General features: G+C 37.5%; 1 protein-coding gene across 1 annotated transcript; it reads left to right on the top strand.

Moving 5' to 3' along the window:
• The first annotated feature begins 838 nt into the window (after positions 1–838).
• C18H16orf87 (chromosome 18 C16orf87 homolog) lies at positions 839–27,717 on the top strand. The gene is made up of 4 exons (XM_059045676.2): positions 839–1,035; positions 6,912–7,008; positions 19,647–19,829; positions 25,978–27,717. The coding sequence occupies exons 1-4, from the start codon at positions 970–972 to the stop codon at positions 26,094–26,096; spliced, it is 465 nt and encodes a 154-aa protein (XP_058901659.1). The 5' UTR covers positions 839–969; the 3' UTR covers positions 26,097–27,717.
• The last annotated feature ends 113 nt before the right edge of the window (positions 27,718–27,830 follow it).

Genomic DNA, 27,830 nt, shown 5'->3' with positions numbered 1-27,830 from the left:
GCATAACTTAATTTGCTCAAGCAATTTGTTGATGGACACATGGGCTGTTTCTGATTTTGCTTTGACAAGCAGTGCTGCGAAGTGCAACATTTTTGCACAAGTCCATTTGAGCACATGGAGAGTACGTTTCCAAATTCTCAGGTATGGGATTGCAAGATCAAAGGCGAGGTGAATTTTAAATTTTGATATAACACTCTAGTCAACCGACTTATTCTTTCCAACAACAACCCATATCCCCTGTATTCGAATGCTGGGCCGTCTACACTTCTAGACTACATGTTTGAGGGCAGGCACCTCCTAGTATTCACATTTGGCAGAATTGGCCCTACATACATATTTGACTTAACGAATTTTATACCTCGCAGAACCGAGTCCAGGGCTGGCATACAGCAGATTCATCAGATGTCTATTACAATTCCTCAATGATTAGACTCGCTAACATTTACTGAAGTTTACCAAACGGCAGGATCTGTGCCAAGCGCCTTACCTCCCACTGCCTTTTTCACTTAAGTTCTCCTTCCTCCGGGGGAGGGGGCGGGCTCAGCACCACGACCTGCCCTGACTGTGCATTCGTTGGTCGAGCCCGACGCCCGTTACTGCCGAGTCCCGGCCAAACCACGCCTCCACGCCGTTCGTCTGGCCCAGAGTGGGCGTGTCTCTCGTCCCGCCGGACGATCCAGTCGGTCTCCTCTCGTGAGAATCGGTACGCCCTAGAGGACCGGAGAGGTGTGGGTGGGGGCGTGTTCCGCGGTCCCTCGGGGCCGGCGCACGCCGCGCCCCGCCCCCTCGGCACGCAGGTTCCGCGCGAGCTCGCGCACGCGCGCGCGCGCGCACTCTTCAGAGCCTCTCTCTGGCCAGCGGGGACTGACGGGCGGAGGCTGGGCTGCTGAAGTACGAGGGGCGGAGCCCGGGCCGCCGCCGCTGCCGCCGCCACCGCCGCCGCCGCCGCCGCTGCCGCGGGAGAGGAGCATGTCTGCAACTCGAGCCAAGAAAGTGAAGATGGCCACCAAATCATGCCCCGAGTGCGACCAACAGGTGGGCGCCGGGGGCCGGGCACCGGGCACACGGGCCGGTGGGGCGGGTGCGCGCGGGCGGGCGTCTGTTGCCGGCGGCCGTTGGCTGTGGAGAGGCCGCTTCGCCGTGGTCCCAGCGACTGAGCGTGTGGGCCGGCCCTTGAGCTCTGGCCACGATGGGAGCCCGCAGCCGGCCGGGTAGAGCCGAGGGGTTGCCGGGGAAGCGCCCGGGGCCGCGGCCCGGACGGTGCCCACCTGGCGGCGGTCAGACGGGCGAGTATCTTGCCCTGTGGCCAGCCGCGTGAGAGGGGGCGTGGATTTATCGTGAGCTGAAGGGGCGCCCTGTCCGGACCCTCCCCGAATCGCCTGTCCGGCTCCGGTGACAGCGGCAGGAGTGTGGGGCAGCAGCCCAAGTGGACGAGTTCAGTCCCTCAGTCCCCTCCTGCCCCGAAGAGAATGCCCGATGTGCCGACTCCGAGTCCGGGTTCCTGGCTCCGAAATCCACCTTCTGCCAGGCAGGGTTGCTTTGTTCCCGTTTCAGATGTGTACGGTGGTCCCCCAAAACTGTTCCCCCGCGACCTGGGCGGATGCTTAAATGTGACAGAAAGGCCCGCAGTGTAATAGTTTTAAGTTGTGGCGAAATATGGAGATTTTTTTCTTTTAAGTATATTTATTATATTTTTGACGTAAATAATGGTGAATCCTTTCTGTACATTGTTTTAAATGGAACGTTATTGAATAACGCCCCCATTGAAGCCCTTCCTTTCTGAGCGCTCCTCACTTCCCCCTTACCCGCCGCGGTATCCACTGTTAAAAATTTGGCATTTTCTGCTTCCATATCTTCTAAAAAATATATATGTGGTTTTATGAATTTTAAATGACTGCTTTCTACACAAAACTAATGGTGTCAAAGCTGTAATTTAAAAAAATCTCATCTTACCGTTTTAGTTTAAGGATGCCTCATTTTTTACTAGAATAATACAAGTTCCTCTAAACCTTATAATCTAATGAGTTAAGACTCTCTCAGTTAAAAGCATTAGTAAGGGCCCTATTTCATGCCAACATGCAGATCTGGGTGTGTTTTTTTCTTTTCCACTGAGAGAATTTTTTCAAAATGATTACCTCTTCTCCCTTTTTCTTTCTTTCTTTTTTTAAAAATCAGGAGTAATTTGAAATGGCTGAAGACTTTTTAAATAAGCTGATTTTAGTGCATACTTTAAGGAGCAAGCTTAAAGGTTGATCAAATCTTTTAACAGAAAATGTTACATGTTTTATTCAGTATCTTTTATGGGCAATGATAGATATGCTGATCAGAGGAAGACTGTGCAAGGAGAATTACGGTTTATTGATTGTATGAGTTTATTGAGTATGCTTTCTAAAAATAATTTAGCCATGTTTTCCAAAACAGAGTTAAATTTCCTTTCTTTTTAAAAAATTTTTTGTTTGCGTTGGGTCTTTGTTGCTGCACATGGGCTTTCCCTAGTTGCAGCGAGCGGGGGCTACTCTTAATTGCGGTGCACAGGCTTCTTATTGCGGTGGCTTCTCTTGTGGAGCACGGGCTCTAGGTGCGAGGGCTTCAGTAGTTGTGGCGCGCGAGCTTCAGTAGTTGTGGCTCGCGAGCTCTAGAGCGCACTCTCAGTAGTTGTGGTGCGTGGGCTTAGTTGCTCCGCGGCATGTGGGATATTCCCGGACCAGGGCTCAAACCTGTGTGCCCTGAGTTGACAGGCGGATTCTTAACCACTGAGCCACCAGAGAAGTCCTAAATTTCCATTCTTACCATTATACTAAATTTGTTAAATTCTGAAAAAGTTGAACTTTTCTATTTAAGTCTCCTTGTCGAAGATTATTTCAATATTTAAATCATTTCCATTTGTTCCGTTTAATTGTGCAGAAGGTTTACATGGTATGCATTATGCATTCCAGTTTCTGTAGGGCATCAGTGATTGCAAATCCTGACCTTGTTGTATTTGGCATACAGTAACCTTTTGGGGAAAATAACCTGTTTTTAATATCCTCGTTAAAAAAAAGAGGAAAGGATAGTAAACTTGTAAGAGTCCCTGTAACTATTCAACAAAACGTGATCAGCATTTTATTTGGAAATATCACATTCTGTTTTGTTGTTACACACACAACTCCAGCTGCCATAACAAAATACCATAGACTGGGTGGCTCAAACAACAGTAATTTATTTTGTCACAGTTCTGGAGGCTGGAAATCCCAAGATCCTGGTAGAAAAGGGAGCTTTCTGGTGTCTCTTCCAAGGACACTAATGCCATCGTGAGGGCTCCACTCTCATGACCTCATCTAAACCTAATTATCTCATCTCCAAATAATACTATCACGTTGTGGAGGTTGGGGCTTCAACATACGAATTTGTTGCTGGGGTGTTTTTTGGGGGTGGGGACACAATTCATTCCATAACAGGCTACAACAACATAATTTAAAATGTTGGTTTGTAGTGTTCTTTATTCTAAATACTTAAGAGAAGATAACATACATGGTGACTAATTCAAACTTTTGGTGATTCTTAAAAGTGATTTATCTTTTACTAAAAGTAACTCAATTGAAGAAAATAATAGATTAATTTTAGTTTTCTAGTTATTTGAAAGTACAGGTTTCTTATAAATGAGAAAAAAATTATAATCCAGAAAGCCATTTTTTAAAAAAGCTTTAGAATATTGCTGTTATTCTAAGTTACCTGATGAATATTAAATTAGAATTTAGATATAGTTTATAAACATAAATATAAAATCTTTAAAGTTTGAGGAGATTGCCTCAGTTGAGTAGATTTACATAAGTTCTGTATATGTGTGTGTAAGTTTAAAAACAGGTACAGAGATCAGCAAACAAGAAAGACCTAGATTTTCAGTTGCTTTATTACATCCCCTTTTACATTCCCCCATTTGAAAATATAGTTCTGAAACATCTAAACCACAATACTTTTCATTTTCAACGGGTTTCACATCCACTAACTCAAGTTACTGAGCCATTTTGAGTGTAGTAGTAGTCAGGATTCTTATATTTTTCTGGGATCTCTGGTGTATGTTTCTGTTTTTGCTTTTTTTTTTTCTTTATTACATCAGCTTTTTCCCCCTTTTAGGAAAAAATGTTAGGAAATTTTATGTGACATTTAGCAAATATGTCTGCTGTACGTAACTTTGATGCTCTTAGCAACAAAGAGTATAGATGGATTCTCTGTATTGTGGTTATTTTTGAGCTTTTTAAAGTCGGTGAAACAATATAGGGTCAGGATTTTGGTTTTTGCAGTTGTTTTTTAAGCCTGTCTTACTTGTAAGACATGCCTACAATCTAAATACCTATTTTTCAAGGAATAAATTGATTCACAAGCCATCAGTAAACAACACTTCAAATTTTTTTCTTGCATTTTAAAATCCTGAAAGTATAGCATTAGAACTTTCATTACTGTTGTCTTTGGCATTGCAACTGAAATTTCATGGAAGTTTAGGTGTTTGTTTAAAATCCAAATTATACAATAATTTAAAGAGATTAATATAACTGAAGTTGTCTACCTCATTTAATAATTCCTTTTACAGGATCTGTATTGTGGTAGTGGTTGAGTTTTTTTCAGGGTTGGTGTGAGGGGAAGGAACTTTACATTTTCGAAAGAACCTTAGGGTGACTTAGCTCAGGTGCATGAATGTTCCTTGAGCATAAGACACTTTCATTAAGGGATGTAAATCAGTCTGTCAATTGAATTAGTCATCCCAAAGCCGAATGTACATTTCTCATCTAACTGTAGCACTCTGTTCTGGACATGGGTTGATATAATTTTTTTGTGTATAAGACAATTAAATTTCAATTTGTTGAGTTTCAATAGCTGAAAGAAAATGGTTGTTGAGTAGCAAAGGGTATGTTGAATAAGAACATCACGTTCTCTGTGTTTTTTTGGGTAGCATTAGCTTAAAACAATTTATATTGCCGTGGATGCCGTTAGTGATGTGTTTAAGTATAAAGGAAATGAGTCAGTACCTTTGAGCTTGGTTTCTCTGAAGATGTGAAATATTTAAAATGACAAAACATACCTATTTTAGGCAGATTTTACACTATTAAGAAATGTAACATTACATTTTCTGTCATGGTTTGGAAGAATCTCGTTACATTCTTGGTAAAGCAAGCTGTTAGACATACCTGGAGTTTGCTTATTTTTATAGATTCATTGTTATTTTTCATAACTACAAAGTAGAATTCTTTGTTCAGTATTTTTATGCAAAGAAAAGGAATTCTGCCAAAATTCTGATTTAGCTTATTTAGATCACATATTTATATTCTAGAACATGAGGCATTCTCTACATAAATGGATGAAAGCTTTATAGTAGTGATTAAACTTTTATATAAGCAGAACAGTGGGCAAATGGAACTTATCTTACAAAGGGAATTGTAATTACTATTCTGTGAGTACTTTTTGTTGAGATTAATTTCTGGTTTTCAGTGAATGTGCCCTGAGTCCAAGGATCATTAAGGTTGATATTAGTGAAACAATTGTGGAGGGAAAGCTAAAGCTTTTTTCAGTGATTTTCAATAGCATTTGGCTTTTTAGATTTATTTATTATTTATTTATTTTTGGCTGTGTTGGGTCTTCGTTGCTGCACGAGGGCTTTCTCTAGTTGCAGTGAGCAGGGGCTTCTCTTCATTGTGGTGCGCGAGCTTCTCATCACGGTGGCTTCTCTTGTTGCAGAGCACGGGCTTTAGGCGCTTGGGCTTCAGTAGTTGTGGCACACGGGCTCAGTAGTTGTGGCTTGAAGGCTCTAGAGCACAAGCTCAGTAGTTGTGGCTCATGGGCTTAGTTGCTCCACGGCATGTGGGATCTTCCCAGACCAGGGCTCAAACCCATCTCCCCTGCATTGGCAGGCAGATTCTTAACCACTGCGCCACCAGGGAAGTACCTAACATTTGGCTTTAGAAAAATATTGACAGACTTGAAATGGAGAAAGGAGACACTTGTAAAAATAGTTAACAGATTTAGAAACAGAAGCCTGAAGAGCTTGTGTTTTATCCAAAGTCCTTCCTGGAGCTGAGACTGTAAGATACTAGATCTCAACTCCTGCTTTGTCCCACATTCTCTTTTGTTTGTACAACACTTTTGCCCCTCAAACTGGTTGTTGTAAACTTTTTTTTTTTTTCTATTGGTAGTAATCGGCGTCTTACCTGCTCATGTTGGAACCTGGGTTGCTTTCAGTCCTTTACTCTTTTCAAATGTCTTGTAGATCTACCTTCTCTCCATTTCCATTCTCACTATTCCAGTGGGGCCCTCATAACGTTGTGCTGGGATGACTTTAATGATTTCCCAATCATGCACCCTTTTCCAATTTATTCTATATAAACTGCTTTCAAACTAATATTTTAGGAAATGCTACCTTTTTTCCCATATATTTTCCTTGGCTCTGACCCTATTGTGGTTTTCTGTTGTTCACTCACATCAGCACATGTTTATCATGCATTTGCTACATTCATGGTTATTTTACTTTTTTTTTTTTTTTTTTTTGCGGTACGCAGGCCTCTCACTATTGTGGCCTCTCCTGTCGCGGAGCACAGGCTCCGGACGCGCAGGCTCAGCGGCCATGGTTCACGGGCCTACCCGCTCCGCGTTATGCGGGATCTTCCCAGACCGGGGCACAAACCCGTGTCCCTTGCATCAGCAGGCGGACTCTCGACCACTGCGCCACCAGGGAAGCCCCATTCATGGTTATTGTAGTGCGTTAGTAGAATGTGAAGATTTAGAGGACACAATACCCATCTCATAATTTGTTGTCAGGTGTTGGGGTGTAAATAAATCCATGATTCCTACTTCAAGTAAATTATCATTCAGTTTAGGAGAGTATATGAACACTGAGAAGTTTAAGAAAAATAGTAATAATAACTTTTATTTTTTGTCTACAGGTTCCTGTTGCATGTAAATCATGTCCCTGTGGTTACATATTTATTAGCAGAAAACTTTTAAATGCAAAACACCCGGAAAAATCACCATCTTCTACAGGTAATTGTGAGAGTTTACCACATTTTTAGCTTTTTGATGTAGAAATTTAAAATTAATTTTTGTGAATACACTCTTCAATTTTTGTTGAAGTTAAAAATTAAAGTCTATTGAAGTATGTGTTTGGTTTTTATTAGCTATTGGAAATCAGCTTATGACATTAGTATGCCGTTCATTCTATTTAAATGTTAACTCCCTTATAATGCTGATAAAGCTTGTAACAAATTTTCTATTTTTTATTTTTGGAGGATGGAGAGCCATTGACGGGTTTTAAGCAAGGGAGTGACCTAATCTGATTTTTTTAAAAAAAATTTAAATGTTTACTAAAGGTATAATTGACTTCCAATAAATTGTACATATTTAAAGTGTATGTTTGATAAGTTTTGTCATGTGTTTATACCAGTCACCACAGTCAAGATAATGAACATGTCCATCATTCCCACAGCTTTCTAGTTCCTCTTTGTAATCTTTCCATCTTGTTTCCCACTCCCCCAGATAACCACCGATCTGCTTTCTGTCACTATTTTAGAACTTTACATTATATAAATGGAATCATACAGTATGTAATCTTTATTGCCTGACTTCTTTCACTGAGCATAATTTAAGATTCGGCCATATTGTTGTATATATCAATAAGAATTCATTCCTTTTTATTGCTTAATAGTATTCTTTGTGTGGATATGCCACAATTTGTTTATCTGTTTACTGCTTGATGGACATTTTGGTTTTTTTAAACTGGTGACTGAAAAGATATAACCTGATTTTGGTGTGAATATAACTTTTAGATACATTGGTTATTTTTTGTAATTCCCTGATACAGAATATCTAAAAATTTTTTTGTTTGAATTTTACCTTCCCATTAATATAGACAAATTGGATTTGTTCAGCAGATATATTTATTAAAAAGTGAAATCTTGTTATTTGTTCTTTGATAAAGTCAGAACTTTGTATGTTCATGATCCCCAAATAAGAGTAGATTGATTGCAAGTGTATATATGAGCACCTGCTGTATGCTAGGCGCTGTTCTAAGCCTTGGGCCTAAAGTAATGAATGCATTTACTATCAAGGCGGGTTCACTGCTGTCATGGAGCTTAATGCATTCTTGTGGGCAGGAAATAGAGAACAGATAAACAGGGAGAATATCAACCTGTGAATAAACGCCTTGTAAGAAATTAAAATAGAGTGCTGAGGTGTGTGACTGGGAGGCTACTTTTGATTGAGTGGTTGGAAGCTTCTCTGAGAGGTGACATTTTAGGCTGAGGCTGAATAGGAACAGGGGGGTAGTAGCCATGATAAGATCAGGAAGAAGACCATTCTTGACAGATGAAATAGCAAATGCAAAAATTTTAAGGTTGTTAAAAGTTTGGTATATTTTAGGAACAAAAAGGCCAGCGTGGTTGCAGTGTAGTCAGTAAAACCAGGGGAGTGTTCGATATGAGGCCAGAGGGATAAGCAGGGGCTAGATTATTTATTTAAGGCTTTGTAAACTAGAGTAAAATTTTGGTTTTTGTTCTTACAGTGTGAGGAGAAACTATCCCTGGGATGTGTGATGAGGTGAGGGGAGGGTGGCATGCTCTGATTTGTCTTTTAGAAAGATCATTCTGACTTCTGTCTAGAGAATAGTTTGTGAGGTTACAAGGTGGAAGTGAGCTTTTGCAGTATGTTAACTGAGTGAGGATGCCGAGTTAGGCAAAGAATGGTTATAGTAGGAGATGATTCAAGAATTACTTATATATTTATGTCTGTGAGAGGTCTGTTTATCCTAGGTCTGTGGAGAGATGGGAGGAAAGCAGTTTTAATTCCATTTCTGCCTCTGAGTTTGCTCCCTTTCAACATGGCAATGGACTTACTATTAATTCATTAGTTCTTAAAGGCTGTTGCTGGATTGGTTATATAGGAGTCATCCAGAGAACTGTTAAAAATCGATTCCTGGTTCTTGTTTCCTAAGAGTGTGATTTGGGTATGGGAACCTTGGAATGATTCATTCAGTAGATTTGCTGGGGTGGCATGTCAACTCAGTTCTGAGGCTCCAAAATGAATAAGACATGGTCCATGCTAGTAGTGGGACAATTGTGTTTATTAGTTTTTCACTCAACAAATATTTTTGAGATCCTTCTACATACCAACAATTCAGGTGAGAAATGAGGTAAGGAAGAAATGTACATGAGGACAGAGAAAAGGGACAGATGCTACAAGTGTTAAGAATTTAGTCATTTGAAGGAGAGGGAAGTCTTTAGAATGACTCCCAGATTTCTGACTGGGATTACTGGTTAGAAAGGGAAGATAAAAGGAAAGACAAGTTTTGAGGGAAAGATGAAGAAACTATATTTGGATATAGTTGTGAAATATCATCCGTGTGGATTTTTTTTTTCCCAGTTGGACATACAGTCCGAAGCTCAGGGAATAGCCTCAGCCGGAGAGAAATGTTTTGAATCATCGTGGTTGTTGATATCATGGAAATGGATGAGCTAGTTCTATAGAGTCTATAGGGTAGGAAGAGGAAGCAGGTTCAGGGACTGAACTCTGGCAGACTCCAATCTTAAAGGGTAGAAGTGGGTAGGGAGGTTATGTCAGCTGAGAAGAAATGTCAACCGCAGGAGAACAGCCAACAGAGAGTGAGTGGTGTTACATAAGTCAGTGTGATGAGTGAGAAGCAGTTCACTATTATTTTATTTTAATTTTATTATTTATTATTTTATTAATTATTATTTTGGAGTTTCCTAAGGTTCTGTTGTTTAATAAGAGTAGACTTGCGACCTTGACGTGAAGATGAAACATTGAAGCCTAGAAATCCTAGGGAGGAGGAAGAAGAACCAGCAAAAGAAACAAAGAATAGAAAGGACAGAGAAATATCAGGGATAGACTGTGCTGTAGAACCAAAGGAGGAAAGGGATTTAAGAAGGTTTAAAAGTACTCAAAGCCTGGAAATCAGTTTGGTATAGTACAGACATGTACTACATGTTGTTATATATTATATGGAAGATCTGACTTCAGATTCAGATTCCAGTTTGGTCACTCTCTAACAGGTTAATTAACCTTCAGGGGCAGCTGCTGTTTACTTGTGTTTATGTAGGTTTATAGTACCAACCTTAGAGGATTGAAGTGTAGATGAAGTGCATATGAAAATGCCTAACATAAAGAAAGCTTGGTATGTTACAGGTACTCAATAAATACTAATTTTTACAATTAAATTTCTTTTTAAAATTTTTTTCTGACTGCATTGGGTCGTCTTTGCTGCACATGGCCTTTGTCTAGTTGCAGCAAGCGGGAAGCTACTCTTTGTTGCACCGCACGGACCTCTCATTGCGGTGGCTTCTCATTGCGGTGGCTTCTTGTTGCGGAACATGGGCTCTGGGCGCGTGGGCGCATGTAGGCTCAGTAGTTGCGGAATGCAGGCTCAGTAGTTGCAACATGCAGGCCCTAGAGTGCAGGCTCAGTAGTTGTGGCGCATGGGCTTAGTTGCTCCATGGCACGTGGGATCTTCCCGGACCAGGGCTCAAACCCGTGTCTCCTGCATTGGCAGGCGGATTCTTAACCACTGCACCACCAGGGAAGTCCCTAAGGAAGACTTTTATTTGCATAATTAAACATTTAAAACAAAAAAGAAATATCTTTAAAGCTCAGATAGCACTTATCTTAAAATTAAAGCTATAAAAGATTATTTGAAATTTCAGTGGGTTGAAACCTCTTATTTAATTATTTTAACTTTGTGTGACATGCAGGAGGAAAATAATCTGTTAAGTCATAGATTTATCTAGATTTGAAATGTTGAAAACTCACATTTTGCAAATATACTAATCATCTTTATATCTTCATAACATACCTGAAAATAGGGAGGTGGGACGCTAGAGCAGTATAGAACTTTGCTAGCTGAAAATATAGATAAATAAAATCTATTATGGAAATTAATTTTAAATTGTAAAAATATATTAATTTCAGTGAGAGGAAAAGATGAGTGTAACAAATAAAGCTGTATTAATGCTCAGTGTTTTGTACAAGTGCATAGAACCTCAAGGCAATTAATTATTCTTTGATACCTTTCTAAATGCGTTAGGAATTGTAGTATTGTTTCTTTTATCCTTTTTAGGGGGTCAATACTAAATGGAGATAAATTTTTTAAAATTGACTATGTTGTTCATGTAGGATTTCATTTCTAAATTGAATGGTTGACTGAGAGTTTAAAAAGTAGCCTTGAGGTTGAGTCTTCATCTGTCAATTTGAAGAAATTTTAAAAAAAGAAATTAAAGGAAATACTGTATTTCCTAAAATTGAAAGTATCTGTACTGTGGCCTAAACCTTCAGTACTGTAGTAGTAATCTATTCAGATATTTGGTCAGTCACCAAATACTGACAGAAGCAGTTTTTGGTAAGAATAAACTCAGTTTGTTACAAATCTTTAAATTTGGTTTTCCAAATGGGTGTTCTGGGTGGTTTAGTGACATCAAGGGTGCTATTTCGCATTTAATAACAATGGATATACCTTAAAAAATTTTTCATTATAAAAACTGTAAAGAAAAAGTAAACTGAAAATCTAACTGAGATACTAGTTTATAAAAGACTTCCTGTAAAGGTAAGAAAAAGATTTAAAATGGTAAGAATTTTGAATAGCTTATTAGTATTAAACTGTTAATTTCTCAGTGAGTATAAGCTTTGGGTTAAGCTTAGTCAAATAAATAACAAAATTAAGGGCTTCCCTGGTGGCTCAGTGCTTGAGAATCTGCCTGCCGATGCAGCGGACATGGGTTCGTGCCCCGATCCGGGAAGAACCCACATGCCGCGGAGCTGCTGGGCCTGTGAGCCATGGCCGCTGAGCCTGTGCGTCCGGAGCCTGTGCTCCGCAACGGGAGGAGCCACAACAGTGAGAGGCCCGCATACCACAAATAAATAAATAAATTCCATTTTTTATTGGGGGAAGGAAAAAGGGATAAAAATATTAAACCTAATTTTTAAATTATTCTCTAATAGGGAAAGGCTGATAAATAAGCAAAGTCTATAAATGACATACTCACTTTTGTAGTTAAGGAAGAAAAATGGAGAAATGATTATCACCAGTACCTTTTAGAAACCCAAAATGATTGAACATTAATCAGTAGTAAGTGATCCTCAACTATGAATTACTTGACAGTGAAGATTTGGTTTTGTTATTTCAGAAACCATTGTTCCTTACATGCTAATCACTTAAAATTGCTGTACATTCATATATGGAACATAGTTTTTATTTTGCCTTTTGATGAAAAAATACATACGTTCATTTCTGTGCCTTTTTTTAAAGTTCTTAATCATATAGTTTATATAGTGATATCTATATTCATCTTTAAAAGACATTTTTCATAGAGTCCTCTGATTTCTTCTAATCAAGACTGATTTTAGGTCTGCTGCACAGCTGTCATGCTAAAATTTCTTTCCATTGTACTATAAGAATAATCCTACTTTTTCTTTTTTTTTTTAAAGATATTTTGATGTGGACCATTTTTAAAGTCTCTATTGAATTTGTTACAATATTGCTTCTGTTTTATATTTTGGTTTTTTGGCCACAAGGCATGTGGGATCTTAGCTCCCTGACCAGGAATTGAACCTGCACCCCCTGCTTTGGAAGGTGAAGTCTTAACCACTGGGCTGCCAGGGAAGTCCCCTACTTGTTCTTTTTTTTTAAAAAAATTAATTTTATTTATTTATTTATTTGGCTGCGTTGGGTCTTCATAGCTGTGCATAGGCTTTCTCTAGTTGCGGTGAGTGGGGGTTACTCTTCATTGCGGTGCGTGGGCTTCTCATTGCAGTGGCTTCTCTTGTTGCAGAGCACAGGTTCTAGGCGTGTCTCAGAACACAGACCAGGGCTCAAACCCGCATTGCCTGCATGGGCAGGCGGATTCTTAACCACTGCGCCACCAGGGAAGTCCCAAAATTTAGTATTTTAATCATTTTAAGTTGTATGGTTCAGTGGCCTTAAGTACATTCATATCATGTGCTTAATCATCACCACTGTCCATTTCCAGAACTCTTTTAATCTTCCCAAACTGAAACTCCATACACATAAAACAATAACTCCCCATTTTCCTCCCACTCCCCGCCCCCATCACGCCCCAGGTCACTACTATTCTTTCTGTGCCTGTGAACTTGAATTTGCCTACAATATTTGTATGTCAATATTTGTCCTTTTGTGCAATATTTGTCCTTTTGTGTCTGGTTTCACTTAGTATAATGTCTTCATCCACGATGTGACGTGTCAGAATTTCCTTCCTGAATAATATTCGATTGTATGTACTTACTACATTTTGTTCATGCATTGATGGACACTTGAATTGCTTTCACCTTTTGGCTATTGTGAAAAATGCTGCGTGAACATGGGTGTACAAATATCTGTTCAGTTCCCTGCTTTCATTTCTTTTGAATATATGCCCAGAAGGGGAAATGCTGCATCAGATAGTAATTCTGTTTAATTTCCTGAGGAATCGCCATATTGTTTGCACAATTTTTCATTACCACCAGCAATGCACAACGATTCCAATTTCTCTACATCCTCATCAACACTTGTTATTTTATGTGCTTTTCATAATAGCCATCCTAATGGGTATGAAGTGGTGTCTTGTGATTTTAATTTGCATTTCCCTAATGATTAGTGATGTCGAACATCTTTTCATGTATTTATTGGCCATTTGTCTATCTTTGGAGAAATTGTCTGTTCAAGTTCTTTGTCCATTTTTTGTTGTTGTTGAATTGTGGAAGTTCTTTTTATTCTGGATGTTAATCCCTTATCTGATATATTTTTGCAAATATTTTCTTTCATTCCATGAGTTGCCTTTCTACTCTGTTGATAGTGCCCTTTGACATACAGAAGTTTTTAATTTTGATGAAATCCAGGTTGTCTATTTTTTCTTTTGTTGCCGGTACTTTTGGTGTCATATCCAAGAAATCATTGACAAATCCACTGTCTTGAAGTTTTTCCCGTTTTTTTCCAAAGCATTTTATAGTTTTAGTTGTTATATTTAGATCTTCAATCCATTTTGAGTTAATTCTTGTATATCGGGGTCCCCAATCCCCGGGCCGTGGACCGCTGCCAGTCGGCGGCCTGTTAGGAACCGGACCGCAAAGTAGGAGGTGAGTGGTGGGTGAGCGAGCAAAGCTTCTGCCGCTGTCCATCGCTCGCATTACCTCCTGAGCCGTCCCCCGTGCCCCGCCCCCACTCCACCCCCACCCTCCCGTGGAGGTGGAAATATTGGCTTCCAGGAAACCAGTCCCTGGTACCAAAAAGGTTGGGGACCGCTGTTGTATATGGTATAAGATAAGGGTCCAGTTTTTTTTTTTGCCTGTGGATATCCAGTTTTCCCAATTACCACTTGTTGAAAGTACTGTTTTTTCATGGCTACTGTTATTGAAAATCATTTGACCATATATTCGAGAATTTATTTCTGGGCTATTTTATTCTGTTGGTCTGTATGTCTCTGGTAAGGCAGTACTACATTTTTTTGATTACTCTAGTTTTGTTAGGAAAGTTTTGAAATCAAGAAGTGTGATTCTCTGTTCTTTTCCAAGATTGTTTTGGCTATTTGGGGTCCATTGAGATTCCATATGATTTTAGGATGGAGTTTTCTATTTCTGCAAAAAAATCTTAATGATATAATACTATCTGAAGGTATGCTTTGAAATGTTTTAAGATTTTTTTGTTTCCTGAACTACCTTTGTTCCTGATGTTTTTGTTTTTGTTTTGTTTTTGGCCTTGACCAGGGATTTAACCCGGGCCACAGCAGTGAAAGCCCAGAATCCTAACCTCTAGACCACTAGGGAACGCCCTGTTCTGCATGTTTTATCTTGCTCCTTCTCTCTCTCACACTTTTTATTTTCTTCAAATAGCTGGTAATCCTTAATTGCCTGTTGATATTTATAAATGAAGGTCTTGGTTTATCAGTGTAGATAACTTGCATGAATATCCTACACTGTTTTGAAAGTCTATTTTGACATCTCTTTAGTGTACAATTGGAAGAAGCTTATTGGCAGGCTTTTAGATGTAAATTAGGTGAGCTGGGGGATGCTGTTGAAAATCCATGATTGCCAAAATAAGGAAGGCTTCATTCTGGGACAGAATGTGAAATCCTTTATAGTATTTCATTTTTATGAGGAACTGCCTTTTTTGTTTGTTTGTTTCTTCTTTCTTTGTTGTGGTGTTGAGTTCAAAGTCCCCTTGAACATCCATTGGTTCCCAAGAGCTTTACATCTTTATGTGTTACTTTGTATACATAGGTCCAACTGTTCTGCAGTAGTTTTAGTTATTCTGATGATCATCCTGTGGCCTGCTGTTCCTTACTGTACTTTTTGTCATGTCCTGGGAGTATCTTTGGGAAGAACAGGGATCCCTTCTATAGGAGATATCTCTTATTCTTATTTTGAATTTTAGTTTCTTCTATTCTGGTTACTTAGAATCTGTCAGTTTGCCAGTTTGCTGAAATTCTGTAATTTCAGATCGTTAATAGCACCCTTTCCTGTTTCAAGCACTGCAGATTTATTTTCCTTTTTCCCGTTACCTTTTTTACCCATGTTTGTTCTCATTTCAGTAGGATTTTTATTTTATTTATTTATTTATTTATTTATTTTTTTGTGGTATGCGGGCCTCACACTGTTGTGGCCTCTCCCGTTGTGGAGTGCAGGCTCCGGAAGCACAGGCTCAGTGGCCATGTCTCACGGGCCCAGCCGCTCCACGGCATGTGGGATCTTCCCAGACTGGGACACGAACCCGTGTCCCTTGCATTGGCAGGTGGATTCTCAACCACTGCGCCACCAGGGAAGCCCTCAGTAGGATTTTTGAGAAGATAGTGAAATAAATCATGTGTTAGTCTGATTTCTTTATTCAGCACCACTTAACATGTGTAGGTAATGTTCTAGGTTCTGTGAATAAGACAGACAAAAGCATCCCAACGTTCATAGAGCTTATATTTTGATGTGGGAGACATATTGAGCATATAAATAAATGTAGTAGTAGTAGTAGTAGTAGTAGAAGTAGTAGTAGAAGAAAATTACAGAAAGACTATAGTAGTAATAGTAGAAGATTATAGAAAGTAACTTGGGCTGGGAGACTTAGAGGGGTGACCTATAAATTGACATCTGAAGGAAATAAAGCCTGTCTTATGAAGAGCCTTGGGAAGAAAGCTCTAGGCAGAAGAATTAGCAAATGCAGAGACTCAAGGGGAGGAAGGAACTTGTTTTCTTAAAAGGAAGGCACGTCTGGAGAGTACTGAACAAACTGGCTAGTGGTATGAGATTAGATGGGTGAGAGGCAAATGTCAGGTCTTATGGGGGACTTATAGTCTTTGGTAAGGAAATTTGACTTTCTTTTAAATAAAGTGAAAAGCTAATGCAAGATTTTAGAAAGGAAGATTATTTATACAGTCTTTTTTTAAAGATAATTTTGGCAGCTATTTAGGGAATGTGTTCAGTTTGGATGTTGCCCATAGAAGTGGGAGAAATGAAGAAATTGTGGATGTATTTTGCACGGAGTACCTATGGACTTCTGTGATGATAGAAGAAACAAGCTGAGTCACAAATGACTACAAGTTATTTGGTTTTTGCAACTGGTTGGTGCTATTTACTAGTATAATGAAGGTTGGAGGAGGGAAAATCAAGAGTTATTTTTTGGCACATCTGAAATGCTTGTGAGTCATACAAGTGAAGCTGTCAGGTAGGCAGTCTAGAGCTTTGGGAAGAAATCAGAGCTGAAAGTATAAATTTTGGAACCATTATAACAATAGTTTTTTAATGTTTTGGGTCCATGGTTTATCTGGGCTCAGGACAGAGTCCTAAGACTTTAATATTAGAGATGGAAAAGAACCTGCAGGGAGGAGAAGACAGCAGAGGCGATAAAGAGGAGTGGCTGGTGAGATGGGAAATTTGCAGAACCTGAAAATCAAGTAAAAAATTAATTTCAAGGAAAAGAGTATAGTCCTCTGTTGAATTTTTGAGAGATGGTATTAAGATGATTAAAGCGAGGTGTTTCTTAGAGTTGCTGACAGGTTTTTGTCCTTCTTGATGATCATTTTCATTGAGTTGGGAGCTATACTGGAATGAATTGATGGGTGAATGGTAGGTGAGAAACTGAAGGCAGAAAGTACAGATACTTCTTTTTTGAGAAGTTGGCTATGAAGAAGTTTGCAGAGATGGGTGGGTAGCTGAAGGAACAAACTTAAATTTAGTGTTAAACTCTAAAAGGCATACTGTAAAAAACTTTACCTGTTATTATTTCTTTCAACTTTTTTTTTGAGAAATTCTAAGCATACTCTGTCCCATCCACATCCACTCCTTCTCTTGTATATTATTTTAAAGCAAATTTCATATAATTTCAATTATAAATATTTCATTACATGTTTCTAAAAGACAGACCTTGGGACTTCCCTGACAGCCTAGTGGTTAAGACTGCATGCCTCCAATGCAGGGGGCATGGGTTTGATCCCTGGTCAGGAAACTAGGATCCCATATGCCATGTGGCACAACCAAAAAGAAATAAAATTAAAAATAAAAAAAATAAAAATAAAAGATAGACCTTTAAAAACTTAAGCACAATAAAAAATTAACAATAATTCCATAATCAAATATCCAACTGGTGTTGAAATTTTCAGTTTTCTCATAAATGGTTTTTAAAAACAGATTCCAAATAAGGGCCATACATTGCATATGACTGGTATCTTTTTTGGCTCTCTCTTTATCTATTATTTTCTCTTTTATTCCTTGCAAATGATATGTTAAACTATGAATTGTCCATTTGGATTTACTGTTTGTGTCTCCATGGTGTATGTTAACACATTCTTTGAATGATTTCTCTTTTTCTTATAAATTGTAATTTGGATCCAAGGGCTTGATGAGTTTTTTTTTTTTTTTTTTGGCAAGACTACTTAGGTAGGCATTCTATAAGGAGGCACAAAGTCTACTTATCTCTGTTTTTGTAATGTTAGCAGCTGTTGATATTTACATTTAGTTCATTTCAAGTTGAAAATGGTGATTCTCTTATTCCTTCTTCAGTTTTTTAGCCACAGTGATTGTAAAATGAGAAATTGCTCTTCATCTACCCTTTTGTTACCCAGTGAGTGGTACAGTATGAATAGAAAAGGCAGGGTAAATGCTTTATTCTTTTCCTTTATTTCACTTTTCAAAATAATGAGTTGGTTCTTTAGGTGTTTCAGTCTATTATAGTTATTATTTTTATTGATGCTCAAATTATAATGGTCAGCAGGAGCCTCTTCAAGTTAGCCCTTGAGTCCTTTAACAAGATGCTGGTGATCTTAGATAACTTTCTTACAGTCTGGAATAACTAAATATTCTTGCATTATCTGATATACGTTAATCTGAGACCTGGAATTAACTAATTCTCCAAGGATATGGTATTTGGAAATAACTATTAATATTTTACTTAAATTTATTTTATTTTATAGTAGCCTATTAAGCGTACTTAATTTATATAGCCTTTTATTTCATTTTGTTTTTAATTTATTTACTTTATTTATTTATTTTTGGCTGCATTGGGTCTTCGCTGCTGCGTGCGGTCTTTCTCTAGTTGCAGCCAGTGAGGGCTACTCTTAGTTGCAGTGCACAGGCTTCTCATTGCGCTGGCGTCTCTTGTGGAGCACGGGCTCTAGGTGCATGGGATTCAACAGTTGTAGTAGGTAGGCCAGTAGTTGTGCCTTGTGGGCTCTAGAGCGCAGGTTCAGTAGTTGTGGTGCATGGGCTTAGTTGCTACACGGCATGTGGGATCTTCCCAGACCAGGGCTCAAACCCATGTCCCCTTCATTGGCAGGCGGCTTCTTAACCACTGTGCCACCAGGGAAACCCTATATAACCTTTTACATTGTTCTCTTTTAGTTCTTGGGATATGAATTTTCTTATATGTTTTGCCCCTTTACCACCATGGTATTAGGCATTTGGGGAATTTTCTTTCTTTCTTTTGAATTCAGGTACGTATTAAAGCAATTTAAAAAAATTGTTGTTTGTCTTATCCAACCTTTTGATCTGTTTGGAGTGAGAGGGGTGGCTCCTTGCATTAATTAAATCACCATGTTGAGTAAAGTTCCCCTACTGCTATTTATTTGGGATAAACATGCTCTTAGAATGTCAGAAATGACCTCATCTGTGGATAAAGTGAAAACTGCTTACTTCCCTAGTGTTTTTATGTTTTCCCTAGATACTTTCTGTTTGGTTTTTATTGGGAACTTTAATATAAATATTATGGCTAAGGTCAGTTTTGCTTCTGTGTATTTGACATATTTCAATTTAATTTGGGTAGGGGGAAAAAAGGAATGGAATATTCATTTTCCTTTCGTAAGAGTTCACCATTTTTAACTTGGATAAAGAGAGAAGAAAAAAGGTTGCTGTGGAATTGTGTGAACTTGTAGGGGCTGAAATTAAAAGTATCAAATAAAGAAACTTGTCTTCTGTTATAAGATTCCTGCTACCTCATGTGTTAATGTGGATCTGAATTCTTTTGAATTTATTTTTTTCCTGCATGGGTGTGAGGGACATATAGATGTTATGGTTGTAGTTTTATAAAATATGCCAGGCAGCAAACTCTAGTGCTATTTAGAAAAAAAAAAGAAGAAAGCAATGAGAACATGGGCAAACAGTTCTTGCTAAGCCCTAAAATATATCACTTTTATTCATCCATACAGAAAACAAGCATGAGGCCAAGAGGAGGCGAACAGAAAGAGTTAGGCGAGAGAAGATAAATTCTACAGTAAATAAGGATTTAGAAAACAGAAAGAGGTCTCGAAGTAACAGCCATTCAGATCATATCAGACGAGGAAGAGGAAGACCTAAAAGTGCATCTGCCAAAAAACATGAGGAAGAAAGAGGTATGAGTAAATCCAAGCAGTTGTGTTTTTTTTTTTCAGGTATTAAAGTTTTCTAACATCTAAATTAGATAGTAGTGAAGAAAGTGTTTGGTAGGCATTGAACTCCTGGACTTAAAATTCCAACTCATATTTTAGTTTGTAAAAGCATTTCCTCTCAGGTAGATGCTTGTTTTAAAAAAGTCACATAAATTTAATTCTTATTGGAAAATTAAAGGCTTAAATTAGGTAAAATTCACCTTACTGTAAATTGATGATAGTAAAGGTCAGAGATAATTTGTGTATGACATCCTGGATAAGTCTGTTAAAATAGTTATACTTTTTTAAAGATAAATCTGAATTCTGTTAAGACTTATATCAAACTATTATACTGTGAGTTTTAAAAATTTACTATCAAGTGTTCTTCAGTATGAATTTTTAAATTACTCCTGTTCCCTATTTTGAGGCAGCTTTTGGATAGTAAGGTGAATTCTTCTTGGTCTAAAACATATTCATATTCTCCTTATTGATTTTCTCTTTTCTTCTAATAAGTAGTGTCTACCAATAACTTGTTTGTAACTATCAACTAAAACTTCTCGTTTTCTTTGATTTATGCATCTTTTAAAAAACCTTTTATTGTGGAAAATTTAAAAGATTACACAAAAGTAAAAAGAATAGTATAATGCACCCCATATGCCCATGAATATCTTTTTAAAAGTGGGACTTTCAAGCCAGTAATTAAATGAGGAAAAGAGATAGTTGCTTTTTATATTCTTTAAAAATCTCTCTCAAGTAAATTAACTATACTTCAATTAAAAATAAATAACAATGTTATTTTTAATAACATAGTTTAATAACAATAACACAAAAACCTCTATTAAAATAATTTCTTCAGTGAAATGTGTTTATAACTTCTTATGTTATTTGTGAGTTATGCTTTGCTTTTTCAGGTATTCAGTCTTAGGTATTCAAATATAAATGTATTTTAGACACTGAGAATTTTTTACCTGTTCACCGTTTCTCTCTGCTTTGTGTGCTTCTATTTGAATAAAAGTACTACTGTTAGGGAAAATAACTTTACTGGTATAGCTTTTATCAAAGTTAAAGATTTTTTAATATTGTATGGCTAAAGGACTAAGGTTTATAATGTCTTTGACTGTATTCTGTGAAGACTGTGCTTCTATACTCCTTAATTTCCTTGGGTAATTTTACTGCTTTTTCTCTTTCCTTCTATTATGCTGATCTTCCAGAGAGTTTGAGTTGTTTTCTCAACTTGAGGGTGCTTCAGAAAATATATGCTAAAGACTGTTTCAGAATGAAAACTAGGTAAAGAAAAGTCAACAGAGGGGCTTCCCTGGTGGCACAGTGGTTAAGAATCTGCCTGCCGGTGCAGGGGACACAGGTTCAAGCCCTGGTCCGGGAAGATCCCACATGCCACAGAACAGCAAAGCCTGCGCGCCATAACTACTGAGCCTGCACTCTAGAGTCTGCAAGCCATATCTACTGAGCCCCACGTGCCACAACTACTGAAGCCCGTTCACCTAGAGCCCGTGCACTACAGCAAGAGAAGCCACTGCAATGAGAAGCCCGTGCACTTCAAGGAAGAGTAGCACCCACTCACCGCAATTAGAGAAAGTGCAAGCACAGCAACAAAGACCCAATGCAGCCAAAAAATAAAATAAATAAATTTTTTAAAAAGTCAACAGAGAAAAGAGAAAAGGACAATACTGCTTGGCACAGAAAACAGAACATTCTTTACAGTTGAAGTAAAGGGAATATACACAAAGAATGGAAAAGGAATGCTTCTGGTCAGAGGAGATGAGAGAATAGATAATGACAGTCTTTTTCTTTTTCTTTTTTTTTTTTTTTGCGGTACGTGGGCCTCTCACTGTTGTGGCCTCTCCCGTTGTGGAGCACAGGCTCCGGACGCGCAGGCTCAGCGGCCATGGCTCACGGGCCCAGCCGCTCCGCGGCATGTGGGATCTTCCCGGACCGGGGCACGAACCCGTGTCCCCTGCATCGGCAGGTGGTCTCTCAACCACTGTGCCACCAGGGAAGCCCCCAATGACAGTCTTTTATTTGGGGAAACGAAGGCTCTGTAGTTGTGGTAGGACTCTATATATGCAGGTTTAGATCTTTTATTTCATGTTAACTTGAAAAAAGCGTTTATTTGGCTATAAATTGGTTTCAGGTATTTTTAGTTTATTATAGAAAAGTTTTAAGAAAGCTATTTCTAGAGTAAGTTATGCTTTTAATACAAACAGGGAGGACCTCAAGGAATTTTTGTATAATAAAATAGAATCTTTTAATGTAGGCCAGGGGCAAGGGCAGTCAGCAAACTTTTTCTGTAAAGAGCTAGATAATAAATATTTTAGGCTTTGTGGGCTATACGGTCTCTGTCATAGCTAGTCTGCTCTGTCATTGTATCTGGAAAGCAGCCATAGAGAATACGTAAATGAATGGGCATGGCTGTGTTCCAGTAAGACTTTGTAAAAACAGGTGGGAGGCCAGATTTTGCCAATTGTATTTTACCAATTTTGCAGGCTGTATTTTAAAAACCCTTAAGGCAGACCATGTTTTCTAAATATAATACTGATAGAAAATATGAACTTTTGAAATGTCTATATATTTTAGAATAGACTTCTTTGATATGCTTCTTAGTGTTAAGTAGCTACTTAAATTCAGTATTTATTGATTCCCAGCTCATAGGGCACTTGAAGAATTTGAAGCAAGCTTTACCTTTATTCTAATAAGGAAAACCTGACAGTGTGTCTAAAAGCACATTTTTAATTGGCTTTGCTGTTTTCTATGTTTTGAAAAAAATAGGAAGAAGAAGGAATGAAAAGGAAATCTTTTTAGACATCCAGATAACAACATTATCATAAAAGCCAACCATTAAACTTAACAGTTTTGGATGGTTTAAATTCATTTTATATGTGGGGGGTATGATTATTCTGGATATTAGTAAAGTAGGAGTGACATTTTGACTGATTGAAATATATTAGGCAATTCTGAATACCTTATTAATGAACATAGAGAGTTAATGTAGACTTCACGTTAAAGATGGTGGATTGAATAAACACATATAGCTCTGCACCCTCCCCAAATCCTAGTAAAATGACAGGGATGAAAGGGATTTTTTTTTTAAAGGGCCAAGTCCCACAAGGACAAGGGGTGGGAGAAGCAGCAAAATTCTGGAAAGTGATAACTTCTTTAGCAGACCCAAGAAACCCAAATTGTAAACTCCTTTGAGGAAAGCTGAGAAAGAAACTGATTTTTGTTTCGCATCTGCCTAAGGTCAGGAATTTTTACCTCAGTTATGTCTGGGAGTGTAGAGGTGAAGGTGAGGTTAAAAACAAGATTATTTGAAGTCTGTGTTTTAATAGCCTGCTAGGGCTCTTTACCCTGACCTCCCCTCCCTGCAAGTTTATCCTTTGAAAGGGAAAACAGAGTCTCTGGTCTAGGAAACACCAGGCATCATTGAGGGCAGGAGTACCAAATTAAGATGAGGAAGATTAGGTGAAAATTGGAGATGGTAAATACTGAGTTCTCCTGTCAGGCTTTCACAAAGGAATAAAAAAATAACTTGGATATGATAAGTTTTTGCAGGGAGAAGAAAAAAATTAAAACTACCATTAATATTCTTTGTAAGAGAAGATATGGTAGTCATGAAAGAAGAACAAGATGATGTTTAAAAGGAATTGCAGATGTCAAAAAGTACCTGGAAAATGAACTTTAAAATGAGAATCTCAATATATATATATGTATGTATATGTCTATATGATTTGCAGAAATGTAAAACTTGAACAGAAGGCTTATAGACAAAATTGAAGAAATGTACCAGAATGTATAGCAATAGGAAAAGAGATGAAAAAATGAATAAGAAACGTAAGAAATTTAGAGGACCAGTTTGAGGTCCACATCTGTAAATAATTGATGTTGCAGAAGAAGAACATAGAAGATGAAGTAGATGGGAAGTCATCAGTGAAATAATTCAAGTAGTTTTCCCAAACGGGAAGGACATTGTTTCCATATTGAAATGCCTCACCAAATTCCCAGACCAATGGATGGTTAAAACTAGATATTATGCCAAAGCATATCATCATAAATCATATCTCTCTGGTTAAAGGAAAAGTCCTTCAAGTGTTCAGAGAAAATAATCAAAGTGGTTCAGTGGAATACTACCCAGCAAGGAACAAACTACTCATGTATGAACAACATCAGTGAATTTCAAAAACGTGTTGAATGAAAGAAGCTAGACACAAAACAGTACATACTATACCATGCCACTTATATGAAGTTCAAGAACAGGCAAAATAAATATATGGTGGTAGAACAATGGTTGCTGGTGGGGTGGGGAAGGATTGACTGGAGAGGAGCATGAGGGATTTTCTGTATGTTGATTGTGGTATGGGTCATCCAGTTGTACACTTATGATCTGTATATTTAACTGTAGTAAATTTAGCAATAACTTAAAAAATAATTGTAAAAAGTGGTGTAGGGTTTTCTTAACAGTGACACCAGTAGTTGGAAGACAGTATTTTGCCTTTAAAATACTAAGAGGAAATATTCAAGTCTTTACTCAATCACACTATTAACTAGTGTAAAGAAAGACTAAAGACACTTTCTGATATTCAGGGTCTCAAAAAATTTGCTACCCATACTCCCTTTCTCAGGAGGCTACTGCAAGATATATGGCATCAATGAAGAAGTAAACCAAGAAAGTATCCTGGACCTATGACGTGGGGTCCAACTCAAGAGAGATCTGCAGATGATAATTGTGCAGTAGGCCTAGAAAGCAACCATTTCACATTGGAGCATAGAATTTCTTCAAGAAGATAAGATTGATATGTGTAAACATTCTGAAAGATTTATCCAACTAGGAGAGAGTTTGGGTTCAATTAGTAATGAAAACTAAGCAAATGAAAAAAGAGAATCTCTTCAGTGAAAACAGTGTACAGGAAAAGTGACATCATTTACACAGTGAATAATGTAAACACAATATTGATCTCATCAAAATGGTAATATAGAATGGGAAGATGTGATAAAAGTATGGTGGGGGCAAGAGACAGAAAACAATAAATCCTGATATTTCATGGTGGAAAGTCAATAATGCCTAAAACCAAAAATCCAAGATGTTGCATCAGATAAATATGTTACTTAGGTAAAAACCAAAAGGAATACCTGGAAAAGTAGTTTTATTTGAAGAGTAGGAAATGTGCGTGAGGGGAGGAGGACTTCTGTTTTTTTTGTAACATGTTTTGTAAAAATAATTTGACTGTAAACTATATTCATGTTTAACTTTGATTAAAAAGTCAATACAAAACAAAAGACGAGACAAAAGTGGAATCATAGTAGAGCCTGAAAAAATCATTTGGGAGAATATACACAAAAGATGTTAATCGTGATTTTAGCTGGCTCATGAGATAATAGGTGATTTTTTTTTTCTTTTTCTGTATTTTTCAAAGTTTCTACCATGGACTTGGATTACATTTGTAATCAGGTGGGGAAAAGTAGAAATAAATGTTGGTTATTCATATTTTCCATAGCAGTGCTAAGGTGCTAATATATTCATAAAGGCACCATTGATGTTCAGAAGGGACCATATTTAGGGTGAGGAAATTCATTTTGATTGAAACAGCTCATGCTAGTGAGGAGAAAGAAATATTTGAGATTCTTACAGAAATGATATTGATATTAGACTGTGTGTATAGAAATATACACAGTCTCCATTTAGTCTTAGAATTGAGTTCATGGCATTTTAGTAACTTCTTTGTGTAATTTTTTTTTTTTTTTTTTTTGCGGTACGCGGGCCTCTCACTGTTGTGGCCTCTCCCGTTGCGGAGCACAGGCTCCGGACGCTCAGGCTCACTTGCCATGGTTCACGGGCCCAGCCGCTCCGCGGCATGTGGGATCTTCCCAGACCGGGGCAAGAACCCGTGTCCCCTGCATCGGCGGGCGGACTCCCAACCACTGCGCCACCAGGGAAGCCCCCTTTGTGTAATTTTAAAATTTCAGTTCAGTAGCATAATATTTTATAACATTTAGTGTATGTTGTAGTATTATGTATTATATTTATTGTCATTTAAAGGAATACTTGAAAACTTTAAATTAAAAAAAATACTGCATCTACTGCCTTTATATTAAAAGCTTTCCCTTTTTCTTTTAACAGAGAAACAGGAAAAGGAAATTGACATCTATGCTAACCTCTCTGATGAAAAGGCTTTCGTGTTTTCAGTCGCCTTGGCAGAAATAAATAGAAAAATTATTAATCAAAGACTTATTCTCTGATATTTGCCTGCAAAATGTGTTGAAACTTTCTTCAGGATTACATCAGCAAATTCTCAGTTATGAACTCCCAGGAGCATTCTGACTGCATCAATAAAGGCCATTGATTGTTTTTTTTTCTTTATCATTTAGCCTGTGGCACACTTTGGGAGCAAAGCTGCAGGCTTGGACTGTTCTGGGATTTCCTTGTTTACCAAGGAGTATTGTCAGTGTTTTGTGTTTGGGATATAGTGTATTAACCCCCCCACGCCCCCCACCCCTGCTGAAAAAAAGAAAAAACGCTGGATGGCTTTTACAAGATTAAGGGGTAGGGTTGGGAGTGGAAGTAAGAAAACTAGAGAAATAAAATAATAGTTTGCAGGTTTGCCACCAGAGATGCAATATTTTAAATACTTTGAGAAAGAGTGACTTTTAAAAATATATATTTCAGATTTTCAGCACTAACATTGCATATTTGCAGTTCATTTAGTAAATTGGCAATTGATATTTTATTGAATGGGGAATTAATAATATAAACTGTAAATTTTGTCTTAAATTGATTTTTTTCTTGGCCTTTATTTTTATAACTTAAGGTATGAGTTATATTTTAGAAGCTACTTTCTAGTTTGGAAGTTTGGGTGCTATATGAAGAAAAACATTTAAGGATATATCATACTTCAGATATAAACACCTTGTTTTCTTGAATGTAATTTATTTATTAATTAAAAAAATACTTTTTTGCTCTCAAGATGGTGCCTGTTAACCTAAACATAAAATATATTTATTACATGCAAAATATTTCTTAGATAGCCACTTTGAAGCAGTAATGTTCTTTCTGAATGGATGTTCATTTATACATCCTGAAAATTATTTAAATTGTTACTTAACCTCACTCTGGAGGAAAAAAATAAACCTTAATATTGAAACTAATAGTTTAAATAGTTTGGTATAAGCTTTTTGTTCTAGTGAAGTTTGTGAACTGTATTTAAATTATTAATTTTCTAGTGTTAAATGATAATTGTTTATAGTTGATTTGTTTTATACTAAATGCTTTTGCATTTTTGTATATCGATTTAATGCTTAACGTATTCAAACTTGATAATGACTTCTCTTATTTTAAGTCGACTGTGGCCTCCCCCCCCATCTGTTTGGAAGTCCTAAAGCCTTATTAGGGAATGTAGGTAGCAGTTAGACTTAGCCCTTACTTAAGAGAACTTTCCTTTCAATTTCAACAACAGCATTGTCAGCTTCAGAGTGCATCTCTCATTACCTCCCAGAAGAAAAGAGTTTTATCCTTTTTTCTACTTTATTTAAATGGTAGCCAGCAGAGGGAGCTTAAGAGGTTCTCTAGGTAGGCTGTAGGATTCTCCTAAGAATTCATTTCCCTCAATCCCCATATTTACCTGCAAGTACTACTACAATTATCTTGTATGCATTTTAAAGCCCTAGTAATAAAGTTTATTCCCAGAAATGTTAATGTGATTTTATCTATGAAATATAAGAAAAGTTTAAATTTTGAGAAAAAGAGGAGATTAATATCTAAAAATGCTTATGAGCTTAATACAGGCATACCTCCAAGATACTGTGGGTTCAGCTCCAGACCCCTGCAATAAAGCAAATGTTGCAATAAAGCAAGTCACATGAATTTTTTGGTTTCCCAGTGCATATACATTTTATGTTTATACTGTACTGTAGTTTTTTCAGTGTGCAATAGCAGTATGTCTTTAAAAAATGTATATACCTAATTTAAAAAATACT

The sequence above is a fragment of the Kogia breviceps genome, chromosome 18, assembly GCF_026419965.1.
Source record: "Kogia breviceps isolate mKogBre1 chromosome 18, mKogBre1 haplotype 1, whole genome shotgun sequence".
Classification (NCBI taxonomy): Eukaryota; Metazoa; Chordata; class Mammalia; order Artiodactyla; family Physeteridae; genus Kogia; species Kogia breviceps.
The sequence above is the reverse complement of the archived record's forward strand: the minus strand, read 5'-3'. Positions and strand labels throughout refer to the sequence as shown.

Bases quoted from the DNA above. Each gene is read 5' to 3' on its own strand.
- C18H16orf87 (XM_059045676.2), top strand. From the start codon at position 970: ATGTCTGCAACTCGAGCCAAGAAAGTGAAGATGGCCACCAAATCATGC. The intron at 1,036-6,911 runs GTGGGCGCCGGG...TTTTGTCTACAG, and splicing joins GCCCCGAGTGCGACCAACAG to GTTCCTGTTGCATGTAAATC. The intron at 7,009-19,646 runs GTAATTGTGAGA...TCATCCATACAG, and splicing joins AAAATCACCATCTTCTACAG to AAAACAAGCATGAGGCCAAG.